The following is a 13,416-nucleotide window of genomic DNA, read 5'->3' as shown; positions in this document are numbered from 1 at the left end:
TCCATTGTACTTGTGTAACATTGCAGGCATCACCACTCTGTGTAGGATAGTCACACTTTTCTCAACAAGGCAGCTTGCAGCAGCATCCCTCTCTGTTGATCGAAGAAAATGGGCACTGGGCAGCTGGTAATACACTGAGAATACATCACTTGTGGCCTTGCAGCTTTTTTTACCAGTACTATTCTGGTCTGGTTTCCCCTGCTAAACAATCCACACATCACCTCCTAAACTAGATCATACACATTTCACCACGAACCATTTCCTTGTTACCCTCTCCTTGCGCTGTGGTGTATACATTTGTTCACATTGCACTGTTTTCACTCTGCCCTATTTTGCCGTGGTTTTATATCCAAAGGCGAGGCCCGTGGAGGAGTTAGAATGTACAATGGATAAGGACAAATCAAAACAGCAGAAAGAGGAAGTAATCACTCCAACAGCATGGTTATTGGACAAAATAGGAGATTTGGACAAATAAGGGATGTGGGCCTGAACTGAATTCGGACCTGAACCAAAATTTAATCTGCTTGTTCTTGTCACCTAACCAACTCGTCCACCAAGTTTAGTTATAACTCGTCCATAACTTTTTAAAATATCATTTTATATATCACTTTTGGCCCGATCTCTCAATCGAAGAAGAATCACTTAAAAATTAAATAATTTTCGTATCCGAATCCATATTCAGATCTTAACCAAAATCGAATCGAATCGTCCGTGTCACTCACCGAACATCTACACCAAGTTTCGTCCAAATCCGTCCACAAGTTTTTTAGATATCCTGCTAGATATCTTTTTTTGGCCCTATCTCCCAATGGTGAAGAATTGCATGAAAAATTCTTCCAGCCGGATCCGAATCCTGATCTTTACCAAAACTTAATCAATTCGTACTTGTCACATACACTACCTCTCTGCCAAATTTCGTTTCGTAATGAGTACCGCTCTCCCCTTTGGGCTGGCACCTCTGCCTCACACCTTTCCCTTCTTGATGCTGTGGAAAGTAAGGCTCTCAAAAGCATTGGGAACCAAATTTTCTCCTGTGGAACCAACTTCTCCAGTCTACTCGGTCCCATTCGTTCCTCCAGGGCTTCAAGACAGCTGTTCACCACCATCTCAGATCATCCCCCATCCAAAACCATGATCGTTTCTACCCCATATTACCACATTCCCATGCACTCCCTTTTACAGGTTAATTGGGTATAGTAGAAGAGATCATGGTTTTGGATGGGGGATGATCTGAGATGGTGGTGAACAGCTGTCTTGAAGACCTGGATGGAGGAATGAGATTGAAGAGAATGTTGAAGTTGGTTCCACAGGTGAGGAAAAAAGAGGAATTAATGAGTGGAGGTGAGCAGTGATTCTGCACTTTGTGAGTTTCACCAAAAGGGGTTCCTGGTGGACTGTGTATGCCCTGCAGATACCTGGGGGAAACAAAGCAGGGAAAGACCAGAGGGTGGAAGACCAGAAAGAAGATGTTAAAAGACAGAGACCACCAACCTGCGATGTGAAAGTGATCGGCCCATAAACTCAGCCACGTCTTGCTAGATTCCAATGATCTGGAAGGCCTTGGACTCCACTGCATCAAGCTGAGCAAGATGTGAGGCAGAGGCACCAGCCCAGTTGATGGGCCACCACTGTTATTAGAAGGACCAGTTATGAGGGACCAGTTATCAGAAGGAAAGATTGAAAGACACAATGTGAGTACAACTCTTTGGCAGAAGACTGCCCCAATCGCCTCAAAACAAGTCCTCTATCTGCTGTGCAAACTGCCGCTGCCTGGAACATTTCCTGCCTGTCTGCTTATTCTCATCTCACCTGGTTTTGTTGTGGATGTTCAATGTAAGCGTGTTAGCTGTGGCACCTTGATGTGTTTTACTTTCCCTTTGCTTACCTTTCCCTTCCTTGTTCTGGCAGAATGGCCTTGAGGTACACGCTCACTTCTAAGCGGTCTTGCCTGAGTTTGAATCTCGGCCCAGCAGGTCCGAATGTCAGCCCAGCTATAAACTGTTATCCCTGTGTTTCACAGGCACGGTGATTCACCAATGTGTGTGCTCTCTCGGATGGTCGTTAAACTGAACGTCCCATCTGTCGGCATTAATTGGTGGGCGTTAAAGATCCAATGGTGTCTTTCAATAAGAGTAGGCGAGCTACTGCCGACACCCTGGCCAAATTCCGGCCCCAGTTGAGGCCCACAGAACCTACAGAGGACATTGCATCAGCGGCATAGTGGCGTCCTCGGCCAATTTTGTTACCTTGCAGCCTTATGCTGCATATGAAAGAGGAAGAAGAAGCCTGCCTTGTGTTTTTTTACTTGCAAAATCGAAGATTTAAGTATATTGGTCGGTTGCGTTTGGGGTTCTATCTGTCTGTCTGTTTGTCTGTTTGTCTGTTTGTCTGTTTGTCTGTTTGTCACCGGCCTACAGGTCACAATTTTCAACCGATTTCCACGAAACTTCACCAAATGGTAGAGTTGGTCAAAAACAAGAAGCCTGTTGTTTTTGGGGTCAAAAGGTCAACATCGGCCAAAGGTGATAAATTTCTAAAATCCTCAATTTTCATCCAATTGACTTGAAATTTGAAGAGGACTTGCATATCTGGTCACTGAATTCAACCACCAAGTATGTTTGAGGTCAACATAGGCCAAATTTCTAAAATCCTCAATTTTCATACAATTGACTTGAAATTTGAAGAGGACTTGCATATCTGGTCACTGAATTCAACCACCAAGTATGATTGAGGTCAACATAGGCCAAAGTTCTAAAATCCTCAATTTTCATCCAATTGACTTGAAATTTGAAGAGGACTTGCATATCTGGTCACTGAATTCAACCACCAAGTATATTTGAGGTCAACATAGGCCAAAAGGTCAACATAGGCCAAATTTCTAAAATCCTCAATTTTCATCCAATTGACTTGAAATTTGAAGAGGACTTGCATATCTGGTCACTGAATTCAACCACCTAGTATTTTTGAGGTCAACATAGGCCAAAAGGTCAACATAGGCCAAAAGGTCAACATAGGCCAAAAGGTCAACATAGGCCAAATTTCTAAAATCCTCAATTTTCATGCAATTGACTTGAAATTTGAAGAGGACTTGCATATCTGGTCACTGAATTCAACCACCAAGTATTCTTGAGGTCAATATAGGCCAAAAGGTCAACAGGCCAAGTTTCAATAATCCTCAATTTTCATCTGATTGACTTGAAAATTGAACAGCATTTGCACATGGAGTCACTAAATAGGAAAACTAACTTTTTGAGGTCAAAAAGTCAAAGGTCAACTCAAGGTCAACCTTCCAAAATCATCAATTTTAATCTGAAAAATCGTCACTTTTCTTTCTGTTGACCCGAGCTTTGATCAAGATTGTCAATTTTAATCTTGATGAAATGGACAACGTGCTGTATCAATGACAGCTGTATCAATTTGCTGATATTGCAAGTATGGGGAGGTGTGGATTTTGCAAGTATCGTATGACATCTTCTTGTTTATTTATCATTTTTTAAAGTCAATCTTTCGTGTGGGATTCTTCATTTAGGTTGTGGTGTAGTAAATCGCGTGGGCTTGGTGGTGTTGTAAATCATTTATATTTCTGAAAAACGTGTCCGCCTGGTTAGACATCCTGTCACACGTCACACTGTTTCAATTCATTGGAGGTAAAATCCCTGGAGGTAAAAATTAAGCTAATTGTAATTTTGATAAAGACTATTGAGCATGTTTTGCCACATAGACTAGACGGATTTATGGGAAAATGCCATGTATAAGCTTCTAGGTGCATTTTGGGGTAAAAGTTGGGAACCTCACTTTTTAACATAATGAGGGTATGCTGAATTTGATTAACCCACTTCCCAAGCCGAATTTTGAGTTTTTGAATTTTTGAGTTTTGAATTTCCTACTTCCCACGTGCACAATGTGAACATCTTTGGATGATGTCAGGTACATCAAAGAAACGGCGTTATACACCAATTGATGCTGTTTTAAACAATCTACCGATAAGTTTGTCCACAGCACTGCTACCATTTCACGCATTAACTGGGTGTGTCACCACCTCCTATTTTGCAAATCACACCAAACGAACATCATGGAAAGTCTTCAAAGAGCACCATAAACTGCTGAAGAACTTGGGCATTGGTGAACTCACAGAGGAGACAATCAAATCTGTAGAAACATTCGTCTGCAGATATATAATGTGCACAGAACAACCTCTGTTGATTCAGCACGACATATGTTGTTCTCCAAGACTGGTAAACCAGAAGCAATGTCACCGACAAGTGATGCTCTTCATTTCCATTTGATGCGAGTGCACTATCAAGCCATGGTAAAGAGAAATGGTCATTGTGCCATACCTGACCTTCCTGCACCCGTGGAAATGGGATGGAACCGTGGCGATTCAGGACTAGAGCCTATTCTGATGTCACCGAGTCCAATCCCAGAAAGTTGCCTCGAGATGATTTGTTGTGCATGCCAGAAGCAATGCAAGACTCGACGCTGCAAATGTCGCTATTCAGAGTTGAGGTGCACATCAATGTGTACCTGTCAGAAACAGAGTGATGATCAGACCCCTTGTATGAATTTGATGTAGTTTGGCAAAACAACATGTGTGACGTTCCTGAATGTTTGTGCTTCATGGCCATGTATACTTAATTTTAGAATAAATGGTTGTATGAAACATTGTCTTATTAAAACCATTTCCCATTTTATAGGGAATTTTTGTCCCATTTTCCAATATGTGGCCAACCATAATATAGACCAGACGAATTTATGAAAAAAGGCCATGTATAAGTTTCTGGGTGCATTTTGGGGTAAAAGTTGTAAAGTTAAAGTAAAAGAGCTGCATGTCAAAACATGATATATAATTGCTTGTTCAAAGAAATTGTCCAAAAATGGCAATTTGGCGGCCATTTTGTTTATGCTAATTAGAAGGTCAAAACGTCAAAACTCGGGTTAGGGACCGGGTTAATCGAATTCAGCATACCCTAATCATGTTAAAAAGTGAGGTTCCCAACTTTTACCCAAAAATGCACCTGACATTCACATTTCTCAGAAATCCATCTCGTCTAACATTTAAAATGTGGGTTAATCACACCGCCCAGAGTTGTTAGGGTTCCCAGTAGGCGGCCGTACTCAGTGACTGATTCGGTGTCTTGCAGTTCCTCACCCGATTCGTTATTAGCAGTCGCGGTGTGGGGTAGTAAACGCGACAATATATACACGGGCTCCTACGTGAGCCTTAGACACTGTAAAGAAAAGTGCCATCATGGTGGAGCCCATGGTGTCATGGTGAAGTAAAGCAGTTGCTCACCAGCTGAGAATGGCAAGAAAGCTTCAGGCTTTTGGAAGCGTCCCTCTTCATCCAAAAAACGCTCTGGTCTGAATTCTCCTGGACTTTTCCATTGCCCAGGGTCATTCAGCACACTTGTTAGATTGAAAATCACAATCGCTTTCTGTAAAACAAAAATGTTTTATTGGAACATTAGCTTCTCCATATCTCAATAGGATAAACATCATGGGCTCGACAAATATTCCTGATTCATATTCACCGATTTGAAATGGTTTATTCAATTCCACGTCCTGTGCCAAAATACATGTAAATTACATTAAAACAAGACAAAGTCGAACAGCGGCATAGCTGGACTTGATTGATACTATCGTGTGGCTGGCTCAGTTAACACCGAGCGTCACCACGGATGGAATCGAGCTTTAAATGGAGGCGTTTATTCAATCCAATGGTGGCCGATACACGAGACGGAATGAACAGTGCCGACTTACTTTCACGGTCCGATGTCTTCTCCCTGCGGGAAATAATCCAAACCGAAGACGAATGTGAAATGTACAGGGGAAAATAATGAAAGGATTTATTTTATAAATATCGGGACAAGGAACGCGACGATAAAGCTAAATGATATTCCTAAATCGGGATCCCGCACAACTCACTTCACATACAAGACAAGGGAAATAATTAAATAAAAGAATCGTTGTGTTTGGGGTCTGTGTGGTGCGTCTTATCTGTCTGCTGTCGTCCAGGCCCCAAACTCACGTCTCGGTCCTCCCATGGAATATCTTAGGACGCGGCTCCGTGCTTGGTGGGAAGGAGGCCTCAGTCCGCCATGTTCGTGTGCTCCGCTAATCCAACGCACGCCACCCGGCAGGCCCCGCTCGCACGATCGTCGCTCCACCGTCTCTCCAACGTCCAGAGGCAAGAACAGGTCCAATCGGGAACGAAATGCGAACAGGGAGGAGGTCCAAATGGAGACGAAAATCAGGGGCAGAAGGGAGGTCCAGGCAGGATGAACCCAGGAACGAGAAGGGCAATGGAACAGTCCGAGCAGGAAGGAACCAGGGACGAGAGAACATGGAAGAGAGCAAAATGCCGGCGAGCGAGCGGTTTTACTGGCGGTTTTCTGATGTCAGCTCGCTTCCCCTCCAACCAGTGCGTCGCTTATTGGTCGTTCGTTCGCGCCTTCCTCACTGATTGGCCGTGGTCTCACCGGTTGGTGGCCAATCAGTGTGTCGCTGCTTTACCTTTCTCACCCCCAATCACGGAGAAGCTCTCTGCCCTTCCTTTGACCAATCGCACGTCCTCCCCTGCTCTGCCAATCGGTGTGGTGTTTGTTGCACGCCCCTCCCCCTGGCCAATCAAGAGCCCCTCTGGGCGTGGCTCTCAGCCCGCCTTGCACGTTGTTTGTCTTCCATGGCGCCGTTGTACGCGGCCGCTTCCTGCCTGTTTCTTCCGGTCAGTTTTATCATCAGTCATTATAAGGGGGGATTTAATTAATGTGTTGCACTAATGGGCCTATCTTAGTGTCTACAAGAGTGCGTTGCCATATGGGACAAAGGGTAGATCACAGAGGTTTCACATACAATGGAGTCTTACCTTATCTTTATTCTACCTATCACCGGATCATCCTCGTATGATCACAGGTACACACTTAATCCGACAAACCACCTAAACACAGAAATTACAGGTGAAGTTCCCTTTCACCAATGCAGATCTACCTACATCTAGATATTCCCCTACCCCAAAATTCATAACAATACGTTAGTTGAAGAGGATAATATGATCTGGGTGGAGATACCAGTTAGCAAATAATGTAAGTATTAAATTATTTTGAAGTACTCTAAGTCTCTAAGCTGTCTGTCACCATGGAAGTGAAGAGATTGCATTGAGACACTGGTTTATTACCCTCGCCAGAGGAGAGGGTGTTGCATTTGAGGCTGTTTGTCTGTTTGTTTGTCCGCACAGAATAAATATGATTTTCTCTGCAACTGTCGGTCCGATTGACAGGAAATTTACACCATCGGTGCAACTCCACCTGCAGAATTTTTTAATGATAATTATGACGTCATAGGTCACGTGGTTTGGCCGCCATCTTTGAAAAATCGAAAAAATTTGCACCTGTATATCTCGGAAAGCGCTGAATAGAAAAAATTGAGACATGGCTCATTGTAAAGAACTCTCCATGCGGAATAAAATATGTTAATGATGATGTCATAAGTGCCTCCATTATGACATCATAATTCGATAAGTACCAAACTTCATCCTATAAAGATGAAATTTCTTGAGCGCCATGTCGGCATAAACTGGTGGAGGAAAAAATAATAATGATGACGTCATTGGTCCCGTGGTTTGGCCGCCATCTCAGAAAAACCGAAAAACTTTGCACCTCAATATCTCGGAAAGCGCTGCATGGAAAAAATTGAGACATGGCTCATTGTAAAGAACTCTCCATGGGGAATAAAATATGTTAATGATGATGTCATAAGTGCCTCCATTATGACGTCATAATTCGACAAGTACAAAACTTCATCCGATCAGGATGAAATTTTTTGAGCATCATCTCGTGATAAATTGATGGAGAAAAAAAAAAAAGTGAAAGCGGGGTTGTTGTAAAGTGTGGGGATGTGTGTGTGTATGTGTGTGTGTGTGTGTGTGTATGTGGGGGGGGGGGTAGGGGGGATGTGTGTGTGTGTGTGTGGGGGGGGGGGGGATGTGTGTGCGTGTGGGGATGTGTGTGTGTGTGTGTATTTGGGAATGTGTGTGTGTGTGGATATGTGTGGGGGGGGGGGGGGGATGTGTTTGTGGGGATGTGAGTGTGTGTGTCTGTGTGTCTGTGTGTGTGTGTGTGTGTGTGTGTGTGTAGGGGGGGATGTGAGTGTGTGAATGGGGGGATGTGGGTGTGTGTGGGAGTGTGTATGTGGGTGTGTGTGTGTGTGGGGATGTGTGTGTGTGTGGATGTGTGTGTGTATATTTGGGAATGTGCGTGTGTGTATATTTGGGAATGTGTGTGTGTGTGGATATGTGTGTGCATGTGGGGGGCAGGGGGTGGGGATGTGTGTGTTTTTTTGTGGGGATGTGAGTGTGTGTGTGTGTTGGGGTGTGTGTGTGTGTGGGGGGGGGGGGGGTGTGAGTGTGGAGGGGTGTGTGTGTGTGTGTGTGTGTGTGTGTGTGTGTGTGTGTGTGAAGGGGGGGATGTGTGGGTGTGTGTGTGTGGGGGTGTGTGTGGGGGGATGTGTGTGTGCGGGGATGTGTGTGTGGGGGGATGTGTGTGTGTGGGGATGTGTGTGTGTGGGGATGTGTGTGTGGGGATGTGTGTGGGGGGATGTGTGTGGGGGGATGTGTGTATGCGGATGTGTCTTGGGGGGGGGGGAGGGGGGGATGTGCGTTTGTGTGGATATGTGTGTGCGTGTGGAGCGAGCGGTGTGGGGGTGTTTGTGTGTGGATGTGTTTGTGTGGGTGTGGGTGGGGGTACGGTGTGTGTGTGTGTGTGTGTGTGTGTGTGTGTGTGTGTGTGTGTGTGTGTGTATCGGGGTTGTCTCCAAGCGGGTTGTGTCAAAGCATGTCCAATGAAAGTGGGGTTGTATCAAAAGTGGGGTTGTATCAAAAGTGGGTGCGAGTAAACTGGTCATCACTGCCAGCAGTTTTAAAGTGGCAGTTCTAGTTATTAATTTTTTTTGTATACAAGATCGAGGCTCGTGAAAGAGCTAACATTAATCACACAAAACGTCAAACCGACACACAAAACACAAAATAAGGGGAGCGGAAGACAAGATGGGGAGAGAGGGGGAAGGACACAAACACAACATTTGAGAGCAGGGACATCGAGAGAACTGTGGGAGGGAAATGGCTTGGGGGGAGGTGGGAGAGGTATAAAACATGTGAACACTGCAAAGACTTCCAGGAAAGAAGTTTGAATTTCAAAAAAGTGTATCTGGGGTAAATTAGCGGGGCTTGAAAAAATCAAGGTTTTGGATGCGGGAAGATAAGACGTGGTGGTGAACAGCTGTTTTAAAGACCTGGAGGCAGGAGTGGGATTGAAGGGAGTGGAGGAGTTTGTCCCAGAGGCGGGAGAAAAGGGGAATGAAAGAGTGAAGGTGAGCAGAGCCTAGATTTTGGCAGTTTAACCGTAAGAGGGTTGCTGACAGATCTTGTGCAACCTGTAGGAATATTTGGGGGACATAGCACAGAGAGAGTTGGGGGAGCAAGGCCAGAGAGGAGTCGGTAAAAGACAAAGACCACCAACCTGCCTGCGGTGAGCGAGTGAATGGCCCTCGGAGGTAGCTTCATCGCAGGAGATTCCAATGATTCTGAAAGCTTTTAGTTAGCCAGTTAAGAGGAAGCATCGTTCATTTTTTCAGGAAAGCACCAAATTTGGCACAGATGTAGTATGGACCTATACAATTGTTTTCCTGAGGGGCACCCAAAAATTCAGAACCCCTGGTGGCCGCCATATTGAATTTCAACATGACCGCCCTCTGTGACCTATTTCCCTCAATAACTTCTGTACTATGAGCGATAATACCACAGTTCCAGTGTCTTACCCCATGTTTTCATGGTCTCTGAATCCAATGGGATCAATTGCATAAAGATTGGCATCCATAATCTTTAATTTCAAGATGGCCGCCATGGTGTTTCCATTTTCCTTGAATCTCTCATAGTATTTTAGGTAAAATTTCAATTCCAAGTGATACACATTGTTTTATTGGTCTCTGATAACAATGGAATGGTATTAATTAATCAAAGTTACATGGGGTAAGACACTGGAACTCCCCTCAGGAAAACAATTGTATAGGTCCGTACTACATCTAGCACCAAATGTAATGTTTCGATACTATAGTATGCCATTTAAGACGTGTCTGCCACAGCGTTTGATTGCCATTATTTAATTAGTTTATCTAATCACAATCTAATCAATAATAATAATATTTTATCTGTGTAATACATGTCCATTATGTCACTTTTATTTTATGTATGAATTATTTATTTTTTTTCAAGTCCTATTTCTTTCTTTCTTTCAGATTGAGAAAATGTCCAAGAAGTTCACCCTGGTTCAACCTCGCCCTAGTGGGAGCCATGATGATCCACCAGACATCCCATCAACTGACTGGAGTCTATGTGTCCCTTGTCAAGAGACGACATCAGAATCGCTTCAACAGCCAAAGAGGGGCACACGCTTGGATGCTGATGTGAGCTACAAGTTGTTGGATGGTCAGCTGAAGTTAGCACAGGAAAAGGGCTACGATCCATTCAAGATCGACCTCGATCGCATTGATGACGGCAATGGCATTGAAATGACTGATATCGAACACTGCATCAGTGCATCATGGCATAAGTCCTGCAGAAGTAAACTTTCTGTCTCCAAAATTGATAGGTATGCCTCTGCCAAGAAGCGGACATTAGATGGAACAGAAGCACAGCAGGGAGGTAGTCCAGTGAAAACACGTCGTCTCATCAATCTGTCGCACATTAGTGAGCAATCAGAACCAACTTGTTTCTTTTGTGATGGACTGGGTGGAGATGCTGGACTCCATAGGGCTTCTACATTTGGTTTAGACGAAAATGTCCGACGCTATGCTGTAATGCTGAAAGACACTCACTTGCTAAGAAAACTTGCTGGAGGCGATATGGTGGCTATTGAGGCTAGGTATCATAAGCGGTGTCTAAGTGCACTTTACAACCGTACCTCTAAAGTGTTCTTAGGTCATCAATCAAACAAAGCAGACAGGGAAGAGGATCAAAGGTGTCGTAGCATTCATTGCCTTTGCTGAATTATTGTCTTACATTGAAGAGGCACGGAAGTGTGAGCAGGGTCTTTTTTTTTCTTTTTTTTGTTGTTGTATGCTGAATCGAGGCTCGTGAAAGAGCTGACATTTACTTCACAAACAAATCAACCAGACAAACAAAATATATAAAAAGAGGGAACGGAAGACAAGATGGGGAGAGAAGGGGAAGCACACAAACACTTGAGAGCACACAACATTTGAGAGCAGGGAGATGTGTGGTAGGGGAGAGGGCTTGGGGGGAGGAGGCGTGGAAAGGGGGGGGGGGGGGTGGGAGAAGTATAAAACACAAGGACACCAAGGACTTCCAGGACAGAAGTTGGTATTTCAAAAAAGTGGAATTGGGGTGAAATTAGCGGGGGTAGAAAAGATCAAGGTTTTGGATGGGTGAAGATAAGAGATGGTGGTGAACAGCTGTTTTAAAGACCTGGAGGGTGGAGTGGGATTGAAGAGAGTAAGGGAGTTTGTTCCAGAGGCGGGAGAAAAGAGGAATGAAGGAGTGAAGGTGAGCAGAGAGTCTTGATTTTGGCAGTTTAACCATAAGAGGGTTGCAGGCAGATCTTGTGCGACCTGTAGGAATATTTGCGGGACAGAGCCCAGAGCGAGCAGGGGGGGGGGGGGGGACAAGGCCAGAGAGGAGTCGGTAGAAGACGGAAAGACCACCAACCTGCCTGCGGTGAGTGAGTGAGAGGCCCTTGGAGTTAGCTTCATCGCGGGAGATTCCAATGATTCTGAATGCTTTGGTTTCAACAGCGTGAAGACGAGCTAGGTGTGAGGCAGGAGCACCAGCCCAGAGGGGAGAGCAGTATTCCATTGAGCTGCGGATGAAAGCCTTGTATGTGGTGAGGAGCTCAGGTGTGCCAAGGAAGGACTTCGCACGACGGAGGATGCGCAGTCAGCGACTTGCTTTGGAGGCCAGATTTGAAATGTGGTTTTCCCAGGAAAGATCATGGCAGATAGTGAGACCCAAAAGCTTGAGTGACAGAACTTCTTGGAGAGGATTACTCAGAAAGTGGATGGGAGGGTTGTCCAGTCGGTCTTTTCGGAGAGACATCGTCAGAGTGTGAGATTTGTCAGGATTGAAAGACATGTTCCACTTGTTTGCCCAGTCTGTGATTTTGTCCAGGTCTGCAGAGAGTGAGGAGGCTGCAGACTGCCAATCTGAGGGACGACGAATGGAGCGACAGAGAGTAGAGTCATCAGCAAAGAGATAGAGAGGATTTTCAAGAGAGTCAGAGAGATCATTGATGAAGACCAGAAAAAGCACAGGGCCCAGAACACTGCCTTGGGGAACTCCAGCCTGAACAGGAAGAGGAGATGAGAGAAACCCATTCAGGGCCACACGTTGACTACGACTAGAGAGGAAGTCCGCCAGCCATGCGTGGAGATTTCCATGGATACCAAAAGAGGAAGGTTTGGTGAGCAGAGCGGGGTGCCAGACCGTATCGAAGGCACGTGATATGTCAAGGGAGACAGCTCTAATTTCCTGTTTGGCATTGAGGACCTCCATCCATTGTTGAGAAAGCAGAAGCAGCATGTCCAGAGTAGAGTGACCAGGTCTGAAACCAAATTGATGATCAGAGATCAAGCCATTGGAGAAGAGGAAAGATTTCGTATCTGAAGCAATGATGGATTCCATGACTTTGCTGATAATTGGGAGAAGGCTGATTGGTCTGTCGTTGCTGGGATCTGTTTTTGCACCTTTTTTGTGCAAAGCGGTGATGTTGGCAGATTTCCAAGCAGATGGCAGATGACCTTGAGCAAAAGAGAGGGTGAAGAGAACAGAGAGAGGGAGTGAAAGAGCGGAAGAACAGGATTTTAGGACCCGTGGGCTGATGCCGTCAGGTCCAGTTGCAGAATCAGAGTCGAGGGTTGACAGAAACTTTTCCACCTTGTCAGGAGGAAAGGACACAGAGTCCAGGAGCAGCTGGGTACGACTGGGTATGGTGGGTACAGAGAGGGATGGGTTTGGGACACAAGATTTAGAGGCAAACACAGAGTTGAGGCATTCAGCTTTTTCACGTGCGGAGTCAGCCGTGTGGCCTTTTGAGGTGAGGGAGGGGATGCAGGGGGAACAAACACCAGAAACAGATTTGACCAGACGCCACCAGGATTTGGAAGAGGGAGACAGATAAGAGAGTTCTGTCCTGAGAACGGAGAGATATTGTTTCCTGGCTCTCCTGAGGGTGGACGCACACTTGTTTCGGGCGTTGTGAAAGGAAATGAGATTTCCTTCCGTTGGATTTGCTTTCCAGGAGACGAAAGCAAGTTGTTTCTGGGCAATAGCCTCACCACAAGAATCCGTGTACCATGGACGGATCGCTATGGACGGATCCGTGTACCTGTCGCTAACATCACTACAGTGGG

The 13,416-nt window shown here is 45.2% G+C and overlaps 1 protein-coding gene across 1 annotated transcript in view; it reads right to left on the bottom strand.

The window, feature by feature from the left end:
* Positions 1–13,416, bottom strand: part of LOC137427252 (cytochrome P450 2J2) — a 129,366-nt gene that overhangs the window by 3,718 nt on the left and 112,232 nt on the right. The window contains exon 9 of the mRNA XM_068116622.2: positions 5,294–5,435. Coding sequence (XP_067972723.2) covers positions 5,294–5,435 — 142 coding nt within the window. The remainder of the gene's footprint in view (positions 1–5,293; positions 5,436–13,416) is intronic.

The sequence above is a fragment of the Myxine glutinosa genome, chromosome 1 (genome assembly GCF_964187855.1).
Source record: "Myxine glutinosa chromosome 1, kmMyxGlut1.1, whole genome shotgun sequence".
In the NCBI taxonomy this organism is placed as follows: domain Eukaryota; kingdom Metazoa; phylum Chordata; class Myxini; order Myxiniformes; family Myxinidae; genus Myxine; species Myxine glutinosa.
Note: the sequence above shows the minus strand (reverse complement) of the source record. Positions and strands in the feature narration are given on the sequence as shown.